Genomic DNA, 19,452 nt, shown 5'->3' with positions numbered 1-19,452 from the left:
GGTTTGGATGTTTTATTAGTGCATAAAAAGTCGATTCTCTAACAAATCCCTAACCCTAACCCTAACAGTAACTACTTAACTGTTTGATGCATTTATCTGCATTTTCTTCTTAAATATCTTTTAACTATTAACTATTGGACCATTGGTCAGAGAAAACAAGCATTTTAAAGAGTTGGATTTTTTTTGTCATTTATTGTATAATCAAAAAAATGAATTAAATTGTCACATAGATTAAACTAATAGTGTAATAACTTGTTAAATTTCGGTCATATTTTGACTGATTTCAGACCCTTTAACATGAGGATTTGCTGCTCGTCTTCGTCTTATATAGAAACCTGAGCTTCACCTAAAATGTCACCTTGGACTTTGGGAAAGCACAATGAAAAATTCATTAAACAACTGAAAAGATATTGGGCAGATTCATTAATAATAGAATAATCCACGTTTCGCTGCCTGAACAAAAGCCGACTGAACGCACAGACTTTAAATGTGAAAGTCATTTTAAAGGGATCATCTCGTCTTTGAAAGTTAAACAAAAACATAAATATTTCATTGGCGAGAGACACAAGACTCAACAGGTTGAAAAAGTGAGGATGCACAACCGCTGACATCAGCACAACACGGGTGAACACAATACATTAGAGTGGTGTAACCTCGGTGGTTCTATGCCTTTGCTTGTGTGGCCCATCCATCTCTGCTCTCCGCCTCGCCCTGTGCTCTCATTAAAATGCGGCTGCTCTCTTCTCGGTGTATCCAGAGGAACAGCCACACTGGCCCCCTGGTTTAAAAGGCACTCTGAATCCAGGCCAGGGGCTCGGGGGCATGGATCCCTCACTCTGACCGTCTGAAGGACATAACAGCCGCACTAAAAGTCACAGTTTGTCGTCCTTAACAGGCTGTCATCAAAACACAAGGGCCTGTAAAAATATACCTGTGACAGAACGGCCAAAGACGATAAAAAACAAATGATGTATTTGATCCATACCCTGCAGAACAGTTTTTTTAAATAGCTAAATGGATGAAAAGTATATCACCACCATCAGCACAACAGAAACAAATCTATTAATCATCCCAAATCTTTGGGCTTCTAATGCACGAGGCCATTACTGAGTTTCCAATTTGTCTGCAGGCTTCATTGGCATCGACTCGTTCCAGCAGCGTTGAGGCAGAAAACAGGAGGTGGAGGATTCTGCTGAATGGAGATATCATGTGTTCTGATGTTTCTCTAACCTTTGTGCAACTTCTCTGATTAAAGTCTTTGAGTTACCTTCACCGAGGTTGTGTTTTCATCTGCTGTTTGTTAGTTGGCCGGATTCACTAAAACTACTGGACGGGTTTCCACGAAACTTAGTGGACCAATGTGGTACAGGTCAGGAAAGATCCCATTAAATTCTGGACATCTTTAACATTGTGAGACGTGTTTTTGAACATATTTATGAATTTTAAACACAGATCTTGATTTGATTGACATTGAGGGGGCTGATATCTATGAGTGTGTGTAATTTGGTGCAGCCTGATTGAATTTAAGGAGACTGTTGGGCCTTGGCGGAGGTATACGCTCTACTTAGTGCGATTCTACTTCTATGCACCAAATCACCTCCATCAATTCGGCACTTGAAGTAAATGTGTTCCTCTCTGGATCGCTCCATGATTGAACACCACGTCGACGTGTTGGAGAAACAGTTTCCTCGCAGACAAACTGACTCAGAGCTCCGTTGGCCGACACTGTCACAGCTGAACGACACGTTTTTCCAGAGGCTGAGAGTAGAGCAGGAAAAAGAGCTGTTTTCATTTTAACAAGCATTACTCGAGGACAGCGCGGCTGCACGGGAGCTTGTTTCATCGGGACATTTGCTCTAAGAGTCGATAAAAAGCATCTAATTGGTTTCAGAAGACGCTCGTCTCTGCCTCGGTGCTTGAACACAATACAATCACTGCATCTATCGATCCGCTCCTGGAGCGAGCCTGCAGGGCAGACAGAGGCGGCAGCAGTCGGACCGGCTGAGCAAACACTGTTTAATTAGTGATCTCACTGCAAAGGGGCTTCAGCAGACATGCCATTTCTCAACCCATGTTTTTCAGTGGGGGGTTGTTTTATACCCAAGGGAAGATTAAAAGGAGCCTGATGCTGAATCTTTACATTTGATGATGAAGAATAATTGATTATTTCTGAGTGTAAATGAATTTAGCCTTTTTTCGTTTTGGTAAATGATCTGTATTTATAAAGCCCTTTTCTCAAAGCGCTTTACAGATCAGTTTTTTGCCATTCACCCATTCACACACACATTCATACAGAGCATCTATGTGCAACACTTTCTCTTTTAGAAGGGGCAGTTTTGGGGTTCGATATCTTGCCCAAGGAATAGGGAGGACTGGGATCGAACCGCTTTCACCCCTGAGCCACAGCCATCGTTTTTTGGACTATAGCAGCTACAGAGGAGAGGTCATGGAAGTATGAGAGTCCTTATTAGGTTCCACTCATCCATGACGCTGCAGAAATTGTGTCTACTTGCAATATCGTTGTACTCATGAGTGTGATTTAGATTGTTTAGAGTTGATACCCTAGAGATTATGTGTGAGGCTTTGTTGCATTAGACAATAATATCTGTCTGGTCACAGAGCCCACAATGCAACATGACCTATCCTCTGCTGCATCCACTCCAATACACAAGCGCACATTAAACCCAATTAGAAAAAGTTTAGCGCAGACAAGGTGACTCGTGGCGTAATTCCCGTTTCCAGTCGAGACCAAATTGTGATTTTTTTTTTTTAAAAAGGTCAACATTTGCTGTGGAGAAGGACGCGTTGTTTAAAGGTTACGGCTCTTTTCTAAATCCTCAAGCGATCTCGGGGAGCCAGGTGGTTTTGTAAGCCGTGTTTAAAGATAGAAATATTGCCAGCTCTCCGCTCAGACGACTCGAGGCTGAGGAGGGAAGGGAATGAAAGGCTAAAAAAGACAGGAAGAAGATTAAAAACCGGAAAGCAACTTCAGAGGCTTTGACGCAGACTTAAACATGGCTGTCGTTGAGGCTGGGAGAGACGGAGATAAAGGGAGAGAGAGAGAGAGAGAGAGAGAGAGAGAGGGAGGAATCTGCTATTCTGAGGTTATGTAAAGTAGATTAAAGGTTATTTGTATCATTGTAGAGTGAAATTAGTCAGACATCTCTGGCACGTAGGTCCACAAGAGTGTGAAAGGTTCTCATGCATCTTATTGGTGTGATGTTTCTGGCTTTATAATGCTTGTTCACCAACAGTAGCTGACAGACATGGACATTGTGGTCCCTGCAAAACAACTAAAGCTCAGTGAGACAGTTCTGCTCTCTGGAGGTAAATAAGTCCCAATTTCTATACGTCTAAATTACAACATTTAAATAACACAAACCAACAGACAACTCTGATCTTCATTTGAACCAATCACAGACTGGAACAAGACGAGTGTGACACTTTCTCTGGGTTACAGACGGAGGACGAACCGAAAGAAACTCTTTACTTTGACTTAACTTCCTCATTATGTTAACTACTGTGAGAACGGAGGCTCAGATTAGTAAGCATGAAGATTAGTGTCATTTCTCAGCCACTCATCTGCATATACAGTACACTGGGTTCATTTCATTTCACTGTACGTTGGGTTTAGTTTATGGCTGCTGTTGTCGTACTTTTTCAAGTAGCTGCTTTTGAATTTTAATAATTTCACGGCCAGTAAAGTCTGTGGAAAGACTGTAGTTAAACATGAATTGTGCTCTATAGGCTCACAACATATCAACTGGATCACAAAAATGTGTTTGTGCTTCAATAATTGAATTAAACTGAATAATAATTTGCAGTTATCTGCAGTTGAACACACACGTTTTTAAAAGATATGTGAAGAGGACAAGCGAGTGGTGTGTGACTTCCAGCAGCAGTGGTCATAAAAAATAAAATATGACTTTAATGATTCAAACGGTCACAATTCAGTGAGATAAAGTGATCCAACTACTTTAGTATTATGTCAAGTACAAGGATTGCTGTGTATATCACATCCAATGTCTGGAATGAGAACAGAGCTGCAGCGGCCAATGAACACACACTTTTTAAGATCTTCAGCCAATGGAGATGGTTCAGGCTATTTTAGATTAGTACTGCACTAATTATAATGATTTAAAAGGCTCAACAAAAACCTGATTGATTCGGACGTATAGATAAGATGATTGCTGATGTCTCAAAACGCTGGATGGTTTTATCAGTGTGTACTTGGATTTGTCAGTATTACCTAGTAAATACATTGACGGTGATGTGATGTGTTTTGTTTTGTAAAGTAATGAAAGTCATTAAAGTTTGTTTCCCTTAGTTAAGGGGATTTTTAAAGATTTTGGGAAAATGTATGCAAATCTGGATCTGGGATTTGTGGTCTATTGTAATCCAATGAGCGGTAACTAGTTGTGTACATAACACATCATAAAATCTTTAATTCATGTAATTATCTACTCTCCTGCACATGTGAGGACAGATGGTAAAGATGTTGGCTGTCGTGTTTTGCCTGCATGTGACCATTTACTATTTCTCACCAATCACAATCAGTGAAATCAAACGTGGCGTTTGAAATGAGATGAGGAGCTGAACACATATGGCTCTTTATTAAAAGACGAGGCGCGTGATGGGCCTGATGGAGGAGGAGAGCGTTTTCTTCCCGACACATAAGGTGGCTGTCTCACTTCCAACGTTCCCGCTGGCTCAGCCCAACCAGCTGGGTCCCTCATCCTCTCCTCCATCAGTCCTCATTAGTGACGAAAGCACCAGCGCCAACTCACAGTGGCGTCGCTCTATAAACTTGTCGGCTTGGCAACAGCATCCCATTGCTCACTGAGACGCTCCTGCATTCTGGGCGGGCAGCAGCCGCCTCTCAGTGACTGTAAGTGAGAGGATGTGACAGTGGCCTCCTGAGCTGAGACAAGGCGCCTGAGAGCCTGACAGGACAAACCTGACTCACACGGAACCAGGCGATAGGATATTAAACCTGATGTAAACAACACATCTGACAGCACAGATCAGGCTGCGTGTTGTGTAGTTGAATGGGCATGAAAACATCTGAAAACCTTTCAAAAGACTATGAAGGGTTGTGCTGGGAATCAAATAATATCAAGAAGTTTATAAATGTGATTTTGTTCAATCCCCCCAGAAAACAACTGTTCCTATAATTAAGTATCATAGCTACTGAAACACAAGCCCGACTCACAGTGGGAGAGGTTGAGTTTCAACTAATTCAATGTCAGGTGCAGCTCAGGGGATCATCTATCAACTAATGGAGAGTGACATCAGTTGGATTAATGCACAAAGATGCAAACTGGAGTTAAGTAGCAGTAAGTGGTGACAGGTGGAAAAAAAACAAAGATTACAGAAGTGAGAAGTCAACGATGACAGTCAGAAGAGTTGAGGACAATTTGGACATTGTAGTAAGCAACTCACCATATAGTGCAGGTCGTCGAACCCGTTGAGGAGCAGCTTGCTCTCGTACTGCGGGAGCCCCACATGCTCCAGCCAGTCTCCCACGGGCTGGTCCAGCAGCCGGCCCGCAGCACCTGAGGACAGGGGAAAGCGCTTCAGGAGGGAGAAACCTTTCAGCCGGTAGCAGCGGCACTCTGAGGATGAGACGTGGCATTGCCACATCATTCTCGGCCAGCAGAGCCGAGCGCACCAGCAACAGGAAGGCGGGGGAGACAGTGTCCTCTGTGGACAGGGCGTCGGCTCCCGCAGGGAAGCGGGGGCCGAACCAAAGTCACCCAAGATGGATTATAGCACCCCTGATCTCAGGGGTGAGGGGGGTGATAAAGGGTTATGAGCTGGTTGATAACCAGCTAACAACAACACAGTGCTGCCTCACCTAAATAAGGAAAATGAGCAATAAAACAGTTCATGTCCAGCCATCAGAAAAATTCTAAATGTCCCATGTCAGGAGGTAACTTTTTTAAAAGCCTGCAGCTGATTTAAATGAGCTCCAGTTCTGTCATGAGGAGAAACTCAGAGGAGTCAGAGGAGAGCGGCCGCTCATAACTGCTTTTTTCAGGCGGGGTAATTTGTTTCGGCTGAGTGGGAAGTTGTTGGGAAACTTGCGGACAGAAGCGGGAGACAGTTAATTATCGAACTGGCTCATCCCTGAATCACAGACGCAGCTCACTCAGCACATAATCCACGGGACAGGAATCCTGCACACATGGACGGCAGCAGGACGGGAAGAAAATGCGGAGCGGCTGCAATCAGCAAAGACTGATCACAAGCAAAAGCTGTGGTGACGGCTGTCAGCAGCCACAGCTGACAGGAGCCTGACCTGCAGGAGGAGACATGTTCGCCTCTTCTCCTTTTACCATGTTACTGGTTTAACTCACTTTGAAAACACAGGAATCAATTATTACTCAGTGGAATTTGGTGAAGTTGGCTTTAACTACTGATTCGATCACTAAGTTGTGTGTGCATGGCAACACATAAGGAAATCTGCCAACTTACAAATAACAAACAGACATGAAATAAAACTACAATAGAATGAATGTGTAAAATGCACATTTTAAAGCTTTGCATTCCCTTGTCGCCGCCCTCATCTCCTCATCTCCTCATCTCCTCATCTCGCTCCAGAGAAGTCACTCCAGAAAGTCGGAAATGTGTCAAGGTAAAGAAAATAGAAATCCACTCAGGGATCCAATCAGCTACTTCAAGGAGCACTTCAGTAATTGCTGGCCCCCGAGACTGAACTCCTCTGCAGACGAACAGAGTGTGAAAACTGTCTCGCCTCAGTCTGGCACAGTTTGTGAGATGCGGTCAAGTCCAGTCAAGAAAAAAGAAAAAAAAAAGCTTGTATCGTCGTCTCCGGGGTGAAGAATGGACAGATTCCGAGGTGGCGTCCTCCTATTGTCCTGACTGTTCACAAAGCTGCTGCCTGCAATTCCTCTCTCCTCCCTTACTCTCTCTCTCCCCCCTCGTTGCATGCGCTTCCCCACTCCTCCCTCTCTCCCTCACCACCACCTCTCTGAAACACTGCAGGTGGCTGCTCTTTGTCAGTGCGAGCTACAGACCCCCCACCCCTCATTACCAGCATTGGCTCCAGCTTCCTTCCTTTCATCGCACCACACTCGATGTGTTTTCCCTTCACACCCTCTTCCACTGCATCTTTCACTCTGATGTCGATCAGCAGAGGAGAGAAAAGTAAAAGAGTGGCTGCAGGCACGGAGCCATTCAGCCACACACATCCCAGCTTTCTAGTCAACGCTGGACTGAATCAAAGAGGGGAGGGGGGGGCTGATGGGGATGCGGCTTCTCGCATGGGCATCAAACAGAGAGCTGCCTCTCCAGAGAGTCCCTCGGTGGCCTCGGTGGCCTCCCTCATTGAGATGGAGCTGTGAGCATGGCGGCTGAGGGGCTGAGTGGATGCATTTGAAAGCACGTTCAGGGCAGACAGATGCAGCCCGTAGAGGGAGGCTCACTACGCTGCTGCAGTGGTCTCAGCTTTCCTAAAGTCTACAAAGCAAAATGAGCTCATCCCCCTGACATACAGTACGTAGTGGTTAATATTTAAACAGCTCGCTCCGGCTGGGAATAAGGAGACAGCAAACTTTGTGCTAAGGAGCAACGGATCTGCTGCATTACTTAAATATATTATAACATGGCTCAAGCAAAGAGTAAACTGGGAGGGAATGTGAAATAATGTTGCTGAAGAGAGGGAGTCGATTGTTTGGGATACAGCTACGGTCCCCGGGCTCCATCCATCAACCCTGACGACAGGCTTCGCAGAAGCCCGGAGAATAAGAGGTGAACAGGTACAGAATCCTTAACACAAAGACCTGGCCCGGCCCACTTTGGTTTAAAAGCTTGGAGGCACCGTCTGAAAAAAGCCTGGACACAAACCCTGTGGTTTTCCTGTCCACTCTCTAACCACAGGGCAAGAAAGGCTGCTCAAGAGCATCGATTAGTCAGACGTTTGAGAAGAAACCCCATTTCTTACAGCCCAGTGAATAACCTTCAATGGTACTGAGGTGAGGTATAGACTGCCCAAAAGTCCAAGTGATTTCAGGGATGAGAATAAGGCATAAATAAGGCAACAGCTTTCTGCAGCAAAGGAAGCAAATCAACCCCTTTCAGCAAAAACAAAGCCCCCGTCTGTCTGTGCAATACTGAGCTGCAGGAAGTTGCACTGTATACTGTTATCAGGAGGGCGAGGAAAAGGCAGAGTGGTTGGTCATGAGTTCATCCAACAATAAGATAATGACCCACAGCACAGATCAGTGCAACACGAGTGCAACACGTTTGTGGGAACTTGTGCAAGAGGATGATCTTTCACGAACAACATAAAAAAGCATAAAAAACGTCCTAAGTGATCTTTTAACTTCAGTTCAAGAGGACTTCTTAATAGCTTTGTCTTCAATGCTTCAACAGCTGGGAAAGTTCTTTGAAATAGAACTTCTTTCAGCCGTGTAACTTTCTCTACAGCCGCAAATACCAATTCCCTTCCAGACCAACTGTCTCGCTGCATTATACTTTAGCAAATGATTCTCTGTTGTTAACTGAATCTCAATTTGTTTCCAGGTGCATCCTTCATTGACCGTGTCTCTCAGACGCCTGTTTGATTTCCCCGAGGGCCCCGATAAGGATAAAATAACTTTGGGGATGATAAAGAAAATTCAAGCAGGTACAGGCAAAGAAAGTGTGAGTTATAGGTCCAGAGGACGGAAAGTAAGGGCAGACATTGTCCTGTGGTAATACACACGTATGTCACAAACGTAGAAAGGCTGATTAAAGGTTTAGAGGAGATGCAGGCGAGGAAATGGAGTCTAAATCTGTCCAGTAAAATCCCTGCCTACAGCCAAATGGGCAATTAAGTTTTTATGTTGAAACCTAGAGAGTTCTCATGAGATTAATAACACAACAGAGGTGACATTTATAACAGAGGTCAGTAAAAACAGATACAATCTGCACAAAGAGCTGGAAAACTGGAGCGCCTCATAATTTCAACCTAATAACTAATAACTAACAGTTTCTAGGTGTTATTGAACAACTTTAAAAAAGGGAATAATTATTATACTCTACCTGGCGTAGCATATTGCTGATCTCTGGAAAAATCGATGCCGGCACCAATCAGCGTCATGATCTTCTCGATCTGAGGACAAGAGTAAAAGAGAGAAAGAGATAAGGAGCCGCAGAAGCTGTCACAGTTTAACCTCCACCTCTCACCATCAAAAATGCAGAGAAACGTCCCCATGCCGTAAACGATACACCACCAAATACAGTCACTCTGCGAAAGCAGTGTTAAACTATCAGCAGGAGAAGAGTCAGTAGTTTTATGAAGACACATAAAGTGTTTTTTGAAGGGCATCTTGAGCAGCTGCACTGTGGCTGCATGGCTGCATTTATGCCTTGTTTATTGCAAAACGCATTCCAGTGACTTCTACAGTCTCATGTTGGAGGAGTTACTGACACTGGGCTGCAGGTATAAAAGCAGCTCAACCGCTGCCTGCAGCCAAAGCAATGATGATTTACACAGACACTCGCTGGTCTCACCATCTGGCCTCAAAAGTTTTGTCAGGGCGATAAAAAAAGAGAGAGATGGTGTGAAAAAATTATACAGAAACCAAGTCAGGTTAAACCATCAGTGTTTTGATATTTGCTCAAATCATAATATCTATTGTTTCAAGGTAACTGAGGCTTTTGATAATACAAAACACAAAAAGAGTTGAATTCATAGAAACTGGAGAAAAAAGGACTAAAACTAAAACTGAAAAGACCCAGAGTCCCATGGTACCTTGCAAAAGTTGCATGCATTTCCACAGAATGCATGAGAGCATCACTAAGGTGTTGTTGTCTCCCAGCTTACCCCCTGATATCAACATGCCATACACATGCACAAATGCGGACGGAACATATATATAATATATAATATTGTTAACTTTGAATGCGTTCATAAGGGCGCTGCAGCAGCATTGGGTCATTGAGCTGTATGATGTCTCACGCCCTTTCAACCAGTCCAGGGTTGAGTATTCAGAAAATGAAAAGGTAGAATCTGACAGCGCTGGTATCACACCTGTCAGGTACTGTCACTCCAACTCTTTTATAAACTGGAGTGAAAAGCAGTTTTTTATTTACCTTTTTTTGAAATGTTTTCTCTGAAAGCAATGTCTGATGACTGCGTTTAAGTCCTGTCTGCTCCTCTTAAAGCCCCAGACAGGTTATTGGCCCGCATTAGTGCAGTTATATAAGACAACATAGAGCCATCATGTCTACATTTGTAAGTCTCCTCTCGTCATCAATCAGTTCAGTCGTGAAATAGAAGAGAAATGTCTGTCAGATTGATGCAGCTTTATAAAAAGCTCCTCGACTTGGATAGAAGAAGAAATGAATAATCACTGAGATTATGTCATTCCACTGGGGGTTCATTAAACCCGAAAGAATCCCATCTACCTCTACCAAGAGCGCCCCAGAAGAGGACAGATCCAAACCCCCAAAAAAGGACCAGGAAATTATTTTATGAAGATGGACTTCTTACGCTGTCAACGGAATTAGATCTTCGTTGTTTTGTGGTGGAAGAGGTCGTCTGTGTCTGCTGAGAGAGAAGTCAGGGTTTTGTTTTTGTGTGCTTCTGTGTTACTACTGTAAACGGTGCCAGCGATCAACCGGCAGGGTTAGTTCAACCTTCCTGTTTCATATAAAGATCCTTTACACAGTTGATCCTGAAAGACTATTCTAAAAAGAAAACCACGTGGTGCATAAGCAACTTGTTTTGTAAAGATTAAATCATTGAGAAATTAGGAGATTTAAGAACAAAGAGTAAAAACAAAACATTCAACATCAAGGAACCTGAGGACCACACGCTCCTATTTTAAAAGTTAGTTTCTTTATAGATATTTTTCGGGCATTTCGCCTTTATTGATAGGACAGTGCAAGTGTGAAAGGGGGAGAGAGAGTGTGGGATGACACGCAGCAAAGGGCTGAGTCGGAAATCGAACCTGCGGCTGATGCAGGAGGACTCCGTATGCACGGCGTCCACAGACACCCCTTCTCTAGTTATTTTCACATTCAACATGAATCCTCAGCACAGAATAAAGGACGATGATATGAGGTGTGATCGCTTTAGATTGAGTTCATCTGCCCGGTGCCACTTCTCCACACCGTCGATTAGAGTCCTGTGTATCGACCATATGGCCGGTTCCTCAAAACACACTCAAAAATTAACCTCCGTCTGTCAGCAGCACACGTTCACTTCAGAAAACGTTGATGGTGAATTGGCAGCATTTCCTTTACCTAAGCTGTAGACCCAGATGAGTCAGCAAAACAGGTCACTACTGTGTGTGTGTGTGTGTGTGTGTGTGTGTGTGTGTGTGTGTGTGTGTGTGTGTGTGTGTGTGTGTGTGTGTGTGTGTGGCTCAGTCAAAATGTACAAAGATCTACCAGCACTTTTAAAGCTGCATTAATCACCATGCTATGTCTCATTTGTTTAATCTGCATAGTAAGTAAACAAAGAATAAAAAAACACCCTGGGTTTAACTGAGGGTGAATGTGCTCTATTCTTTCTTGGCTTTGCTGTGAGGCAACGAGAGTCAACACCAGGAAGTCACTGCCACTGGCCACGGAATCATCAGTCACACAACCCCCTGTGGTTTTTCTAGACATGAGATAAGAATCTGTTAATTAAAGCTTCAGCCCTGAAATAATCCACCGAGGCGTCATATTTACCATTTACTGTCTGAGGGAGGTATTGACCTTCTCATGTAACTCTCGGCACACAAGTAAATAAGTGTATTCCCCAAACTGTTGGGTTAAGAATATTCCTTTTCTCAGTACGAACAGCTGAAACAATATAAACAGCGTGAACCCAGTGACCTATCTCTCGCTGCAATGAGGTAACCGAGTTGTAAATGAGGCGTAAAAGATAAAAAATCTCCTGCATGGTCATCGGCTATCGCTCGTGTGCAGCTGGGGAAGGATATCGATTTTGCAATAAATACAAATTAGAGAAATCTTAATGGGACGTGTTCATTTTCGTGCTGCATTCAAGATAAGCAACTATTCTAGGCTGTCAGCAAAGCCAATTATAAAGCTGCTGATGAACAGAGCTCCGCGAAATCCCACTCACTCACTCACAGCTATTGTAAGTCATGTGATAATGAGTGCAGGGTAATACTGGTGTCTCATAAAGTGGTGGAGGTCTGCACTGAAGGGAGGATAATGCTGCTGTCAGGGGCATCACTCCCCTACAATGAGCAGAGTGGCACCAACAGGGGGGGGGGGTTGTGATCTCGCTCTCCTTTGGCTCTCAGGAGATAAAACAAGTCTGTGTACTTTAAAATACCGAAGCAGGGGTTTGTAATAATCTGTTCTCCTGATTGTGGCATCGACCTCAGGGGGCCTCGCTGAACGCCTCGAGCTGCCGTGCATAAGAACAACGAGGTGACTGGTTGCATTTTAAACACGCTCACACTGCAGGTAAGGTCAGTGTATCGAGCTTTGGCATTTAAACGCAATGTGTGTGTGTGTGGATCGTAGATTGTGTATAAAGATGGATGATGTGACAGCTCCCAAAAAAGTGACGCCAAATCATCTCTATTGTCCTTCTTTGTTGGGCTGTAGTTTAGGTCATTAAACTCACCTCCTCCCTGTTAGTGGATGGGACATGGGCCGAACGCAACTTTTCTTGTAACTTTGGTTTTTTATTATTTATTTGATGCCACAAAGAGGCTGAAACGTCATGAAACGTCCGAAATCACCCACTCATTCACCAACCCCTTTACTATATAAGGACTTCTATGTACAGCACTAGTACACAGTACACTAATACTGGTACACTAGTACAGACTAGTGATTAGTGAGTGATTTCCGACTCAGTCTATGTCAAAAGCGCAAGATGGCACCCGTATCCAAGAGATCTTAACTTTTGTACAGCAGGAGAAGGTGGAGACGCGTCATCCATGTTTATTTCCAGTCTATGGTGTGGATGCAATTAGAAAAAAAACAGAGGTGCCCTCAGTCTTGGTGTTCGCTTGTCCACTATAATGAAAAGGGGAATTTCAGCTGGGCCAGTGAGATTCAGAAGCAGCTACCGTGACAGGCAGGTGTGATGCACAGTCGTGTTGGACCTGGGTAAATACATCCTATCAGGGGACACAGCCCGGTGATTTCCTCAAGGTAAAATACATCCACAACAAGAGAAAAGCCTCTGAGTGCCATGGCCGAGGAGCAAGAAGCCGTGAGAATGAATAGAGGAGCGAGGGAGAGGAATGTGTTTTTGTGCTGCAGGATGGAATCAATGCAGAGAAGTGAAATGGAGAGGCGTCCATTGTGAGAGGGGCTCGGTAGAACAAGGAGATACAATGAGGAGGGTCAGGAGTCAGCAGCAGGGTGGAGGTCAACAGCTGAAGAGCCAGCCGTGATGAAAGTTGGTCAGGGTGAGATTAAAGACACACGGACCCATTTATCATGCTTCTCCCAGCGGGCCTTCTGCACTGCGCTGACACCGGAGGATAACTCCACTGCTATTTTACTGCTATTTGAAAGCATAGTTGTTTTTCCATTAACAGCCTTGACAATCTGGAACAATACTGAACTGAGGCGCAGACAGGAGGGCAGTGGGAGAGCTCAGCTAAAGGACGCCTTGTTAGAGCCTGTGTAGGGAGAAACAAAAGGCGGCTGCAGAGAAAGTGTGCCCACACCACCGGCCTCAAATTGGCCAGCTGGCACCAAAACAAGCGTTGGAATTGAAACTGTTGACCAGTGAATGGCATCAAGGGTAACACAAACACGCCATCATCTAAAAAGGAGGTGCCAACACCTCAGTGCCACATTGGGACAAAGCACCGTCAGCAGTGCCATTAACATTACCTGAAATAGCGCAATGTCACACTTGTGCTTTTACGAGCAATGTCCCTAACAAACAACTCCACAATGTTGTCGCCTCAATCCTCAAAGGACAACGGAATATAGATCTTTAATAAGTTGAAATTCTTCATTCAACCTAGAGCAGAGAAGGCGTCACTTCTCTCCAGAGACTGGAGGTCTGAGCCCCCTGTGGCTGTCCTGTGTTGGCAGAACCAGGCCATGACCCACACCCACAGTTAGACAAGTCAACTTCAGGAGAGTTCCGCGCAAAAACAAACTGCAAGACCATGTTTTCACCTCACACAGAGTAAAATCTACCACAAATCCACCACCAGGTTCTGCACATTGCAATACAAAACTAAAAAAAACAAAGAAATGTTGCATGAACTGTTGCAGAAAAGGTCGGGAGGAGTAACTTTTTAAAGAAAACACTCAAAAGTCGGATCACAAAGACTTCAGTTAGCACATAATCGAACCGTCGTTACGAGAAATATAATATCCACAGAAAGGCTAGAAAGCGTCAATTCTCTTCTCATTCAATTGATTCAGTGCAGGTAGACAAGATTAATGAGCCGCCGGTGGAGCTGCTGCCTTCAAGGGAATCAATACTCACAAAAGCTGGTTTCATAGTGACTACTGGATCTGTGGAGTGCGAATCGCATATGAAGTTAGAAGAGCAGTGGGGCTGCGGATGGAGGGCGGCCCTCTCCTTCTGTGTCCGTCTACAGCCGTCTGTTTCCCTTTCTCTCCTCCCATTCGCGGAGCTCAGTTTGCTGGCCCACACAATGTGCCCCCTGGATTGTCATCTCCAGTCTGATTCCAAGGACCAAGACCAACCCACATTAGCATACGCTTTACACACCAGCACACACCCGCACGCGCACACACACACACACTCAGAGCCCCTTAAATGGAGAGATGCATAGGCCAAGACCTCATGCAAGTCAAATCTCCTTGTCTTGAAACCAGAGGCAGAGTATCCGAGGGTGTAGCTCAAGCGGAGAAAAGGAGGGGGGGGAGATGGAGTGAGACGGATGTAGAAAGAAAATGAGAAGGAGTGAGAACTGGAATATTTGGAAATCCAGATTAAGAGAAGAAAAAGATGTTTTTTAAAGCCATGTGTGCATGCGTCAGGGGGGTGGGTTCGGTAACGTTCTGGGACTCGTTGGGCCGAGTGCTGTCACACAGCTCAGTAGAGTGTTGCGGAGCAGTCAGTCGTGACAGGCAAGATGGCTGCCACGCAGCGAGCGCGGCTGCAGATGTTAGTGATACGGGCCGAGGAGAAGTCGGAGGGAGCGAATAGAGGAAAGGAGTTTTCCATTTCCAGTGGACAACCCTTCTAACATCATTAAAGAGAGTGCAGGCTGGATTACGCCCAATCAAACTTTAACTACTTTCCCCACACACTCCGCTCATTTGCTATGCACTTTATGTCGCCAGTGTGAATATTTCCATTTCAAGCGAATGCAGGCTTATTCCCTGAAAGGAGAGGAAGAACGATCCGGGGGCTCTCGCCTCTCTCGCCTCTCTTGCATTCATGCATCTGATTCACTATTCAAGTGAGAAGAAATAAGCATCCGAGTTCATTAATATTAACTACATCCCCTAAATTGCACAAAAGAAATTACCTCGTCAAAAAACGTCAAATCTCATTTGGGGAAATAGGTGTCAACACGCACCCCATCGTGGAATCATTAGAAAAGGTGGAGTTAACCACAGGAAACTGCTTCTTCTTAACTTCCTCTCTGAGGCAGCAGGGCTCACATTTTTGTTCTCTGCAGCTTAGGTCTGGTACTTCTTAAAATTCAGTCGAGCTTTCTTGCATAAGATGTGAGACGTGTTGTTCTAGCTGACGGGCTGGTTCACACACAAATATAGTCTGTACCCATTGTGACAGGGAACATGACAAGGTACCTGCACATACTGTTACTGATCTCCATCAGAGACCCAGTTCCTGTTTCACATTTTATTCTGCAGTTAGTTTCTTTAGACATCAACTATCTGCACGTTTGTTATTATGATCTTAAAACAGTCTTATTTTGTGGCCAACAGACTGGAGAGTAAATAAGATGCACTCCCAGGGGATGAATTAATAATTAAGGGTGAATTGTGGTGCTCGATGCCAGCAGCCTACTTTATGATTTCAAACACGCCTTTAAGCATTGTGATGAACTTCAAGCTGGTCAGTTCACTGGGTAACATACGCTAGGATGGTGCATACAGCAAATGAGGCCACCGCCTGACATGAATCTCCTTTTCCCTGATGAGAGCTTCCTCAGTAAGTAGCCAATAAAACAGCTTGTTCTCCAAGAGGACAGAGATACCTGCTGTTCGGCCTCTTCCTCTACAGACAGTCTCTTTAACGACCAGATCAATTCTCATGCTCATCTGTGCACAAGCACCAGGGAGAAGAGGATATTTTTTAGTGGCTGCTGAGGGCCACAGGGAAGAGCAGCAATCTCCAATAACAAAGCAAATGTCATGGCTGCGTTGCTGCCGTCACGCTCACCGAGCCCACGTCCCTCAGTCTGAGGAGGCGAGGTGTTCGTTAAGATGGGTAACTCGACTGCACGGTGCCCTGCCAGTGACCACAGAGTGTGAGAGGGGAAAGATTCAGGCTCTCAAGATGTTCCCTTCACTTGACCTTCTTACTCCACTGGACCATAATGTTCTGCAGAGGGAGGAACGACGTCTGGGGTAAAGTCTCTGTCATTAATCATCGCATCAAGTGAATGAAATAATCAATAACTTATAAATAACATTAAACTATTCATCATTTTTGATTGAAATATGTGAGTACTCATGATAGAGCTGGATCGATAAAATCAATCAGGACGATATTAACTCAAAACTAACGGGTCTGTCAATCGATAAATAATAAGAAATTTGGTTTGAGGTCATTTAAATACACACATGCATTATTCTACCACTTGTCCAGTAAAGCACTGACGTGTTGATTTTATGTAATTGTAAAATGTGCTGCTTGGTATTTATGTATATTTATTATTTATGTGTATTATGTATAAAAACAGTCATTGAAAAAATTGCAAAAACAAATACTTTCATGAAAATATCCACGATTATTATGTAAAAATAAAAATAACGCTAACAGTATCTACCTCAAGAATCCAGAAATGCTCAGGCTTTCATTTGTGACATGTGTTGTATAAATAATTAATCACATTATTGTGGATTCATTGATGAATCTGTAAAACTACTACTGGGCCTCTAGTTTCAGTCGTAAGAACAAAACAAACAATGCAGAGAAGCACATTGCAGCAGTGTGCAGAAGTCATGACGAGGCTCCTATTGGCTAAAACTGAAAGGCTTAGGAAATCTGGTCAAACTGTGGTAATTCTTAGTGTTTCACAAAACAATGGAGCTGAGGTGTTTACGATGAAAGTCAAATACTCTAAATTCCGTTTTCTGGGAGTGTCTACTTGCCAGACTTTGAGTTAAAGTTATGCTGCTGATGTTTGGCAGGGTTTGAAGTTAATCAAAAGAAAAGCTTCCTTGTGCTGCTCTCAGTTCTAAAATGTCAGAGACCAACTTTGCACTGACTGAACACAGGAATGGATGAGTCATGCTGCCAAGGTGCTGTGTTCTACCCTCGGGCCAGAAACGTGTTGTGAACTTTTGAACTCTTCTGCCTGGCGTCTGAAAGAGGTTTTGTGTATTAGCTCCTCTCCGTCTCAGCGTTGACGGGACAATTTCCAAACAGATCAAATATCCGGCTTCAATTTGCTGTTGTGCGTAAATGTGCGTCAAAGAGACTCTTCCAATTACAGCATCCTTGTTGTGGGCTGGAATACTGCATCACTAACAAACAGCTGCATCGGCAACATCCACATCTGGCTCGGTTTATGACACATGCCAACGATAGACATGAGTAAATCTAAGAAGCAAGCACATGTCTACAGTGGAGGCCAGTATTGCAAAAACACTGCAATAATAATACGTGCATAATTCAGGTGTGGTTGTGTGGTGTGTCGGCCCAAACACAATTAAGAGTGGACGAAAAAACACGTCTTAAAAGCTAGAAAATCTCCCACATTTGTGCAATCGGCAGACGCTTAACTAAAAGCTAAAGTTTCAGTGAAGTAGAACAATAACACATCGCAATCTAATATTTGGATTAGTGGTACAAGTCAACAACAGGTTTTAAAGATCATTTTTTGTATTTCATTTCATTCTCCTCCACAGACTCGCACCTACAACTCAGACCTGCTCTGCCCCCCCCCCCCAACCATCTCCACTCAGACCGCCTGAAAAACAAACCCCGGCCCACAAGCAGCCGAGACATCGACCTCAGAGTCTCTACCAGCTCTGCTCACCCAGGCCCATCCGATAGGCCCGTGTAAAGAAACACTAGGCAGCAACACGATCTCCTCACTGTGGGGAGAAAGAGCATCGGGGCTCGTGATCTGTTCTGGAAGGTCTGGCATCAAAACTGCAACGTGTAAGTTATCTCTCCTGCCACTGCACTGGCATCGGAGTGGAGGGAAATTGTAAAGAAAAACAAGAGAGTATGTTTCCAATCTACAGAGCAGAACACGAACAATACAAAAAGGAAAAATCTGTGAGACAAACAGTGGATACGCTCGATGAGGGCGGATTATGTTTAAACTTAACTGAGAGGCTTAGAGGAAATCATTAATCTTGCCAACAGTAAGAGGATTGTTGAAGGAAAATGGTGAAAGAGCATGAAGAGGAAACTACATGTACGCTTATATGACTGTATATACCTCTGCTCACTCGTTGGAGGATTATTAAATCACATTTTGAGATATTTTGACAGTTTTTTGACAATTTCAGAGGGAATAATTAATGGACCTTGGTGAAAGCTATCAGGCAAATTAAGGGTGTGTCTATGAGTCTGTGGAATTTGGTGCAGCTTGAGTGCATTTGAGGGAACTGCTGGGCCTCCGCAGAGGTATGCGCTCTACTGAGAGCCATTCTGCTCATTTTAAATAATTAAACTGAGAAGCTAGGAGGCCTTTTTAACACTTATAGATATTTTTAAATGATCCCGTCTCTGTTTGGCGATGTGGTTTGTGTGATGTGCGAATGGTTGTCCATCTGTACAGAGACTCAAGGTGGAGTCTGAAGCCTGAAGGGAGACGGATCGGCAGCCTGCGCTCTCTCTCTGAATCTCAATTTCTAAATCTCCGTCTCTTGTCTCAGTCTGTGGTTTTATCTCCATCCCCTCTCACTGCATGTGGCTCTGCTGAGCTCTTTATCTGCGTCCCAGACATAAGGGCTAAATGGAAGGCTGGTGTATGCTAAACAAGAAAATATTCAAGACAAAAATACACCATTTTACAGCCAATTAAAAAATTTGAGAATATAGAGAATTATGAAAGAGATTTTTGTGCAACATAAGCAGCAAATATATTCTTTAAGAAACAAACTGCACCAACTTAAATGGTTTCCTGTTCTAACACATTTTCCAACACAGCCACTGTGCTCGCCGATGGTTTGTGTTCAAGGCGGAGCTCACATTGCACAGCGTCCCCCTCTGGACAACAGGTGGGCTTTGTGTTGACAGAGCGACAACAGTGTGCGATGAAGTTCACTTCAGTCAACGGAGTGTTCGTTTTCATTCATGCGCGTTTCAGTTGTGAA

The 19,452-nt window shown here is 44.1% G+C and overlaps 1 protein-coding gene across 10 annotated transcripts in view; it reads right to left on the bottom strand.

The window, feature by feature from the left end:
• The window catches only part of LOC118110559 (ankyrin repeat and SAM domain-containing protein 1A), a 63,575-nt gene that overhangs the window by 10,009 nt on the left and 34,114 nt on the right, over positions 1 to 19,452 (bottom strand). For 7 of the 10 annotated variants that reach the window (XM_035158432.2, XM_035158433.2, XM_035158434.2 and 4 more), the window contains 3 exons: positions 10,502 to 10,558; positions 9,049 to 9,118; positions 5,443 to 5,555 (listed from right to left, as the gene is read on the bottom strand). In XM_035158432.2, the coding sequence (XP_035014323.1) occupies positions 5,443 to 5,555; positions 9,049 to 9,118; positions 10,502 to 10,558 (240 nt within the window). The remainder of the gene's footprint in view (positions 1 to 5,442; positions 5,556 to 9,048; positions 9,119 to 10,501; positions 10,559 to 19,452) is intronic. The other 3 variants (XM_035158435.2, XM_035158440.2, XM_035158441.2) reach the window with 1 other exon arrangement.

Source organism: Hippoglossus stenolepis, chromosome 6 (genome assembly GCF_022539355.2).
Source record: "Hippoglossus stenolepis isolate QCI-W04-F060 chromosome 6, HSTE1.2, whole genome shotgun sequence".
Classification (NCBI taxonomy): Eukaryota; Metazoa; Chordata; class Actinopteri; order Pleuronectiformes; family Pleuronectidae; genus Hippoglossus; species Hippoglossus stenolepis.
The sequence above is the reverse complement of the archived record's forward strand: the minus strand, read 5'-3'. Positions and strand labels throughout refer to the sequence as shown.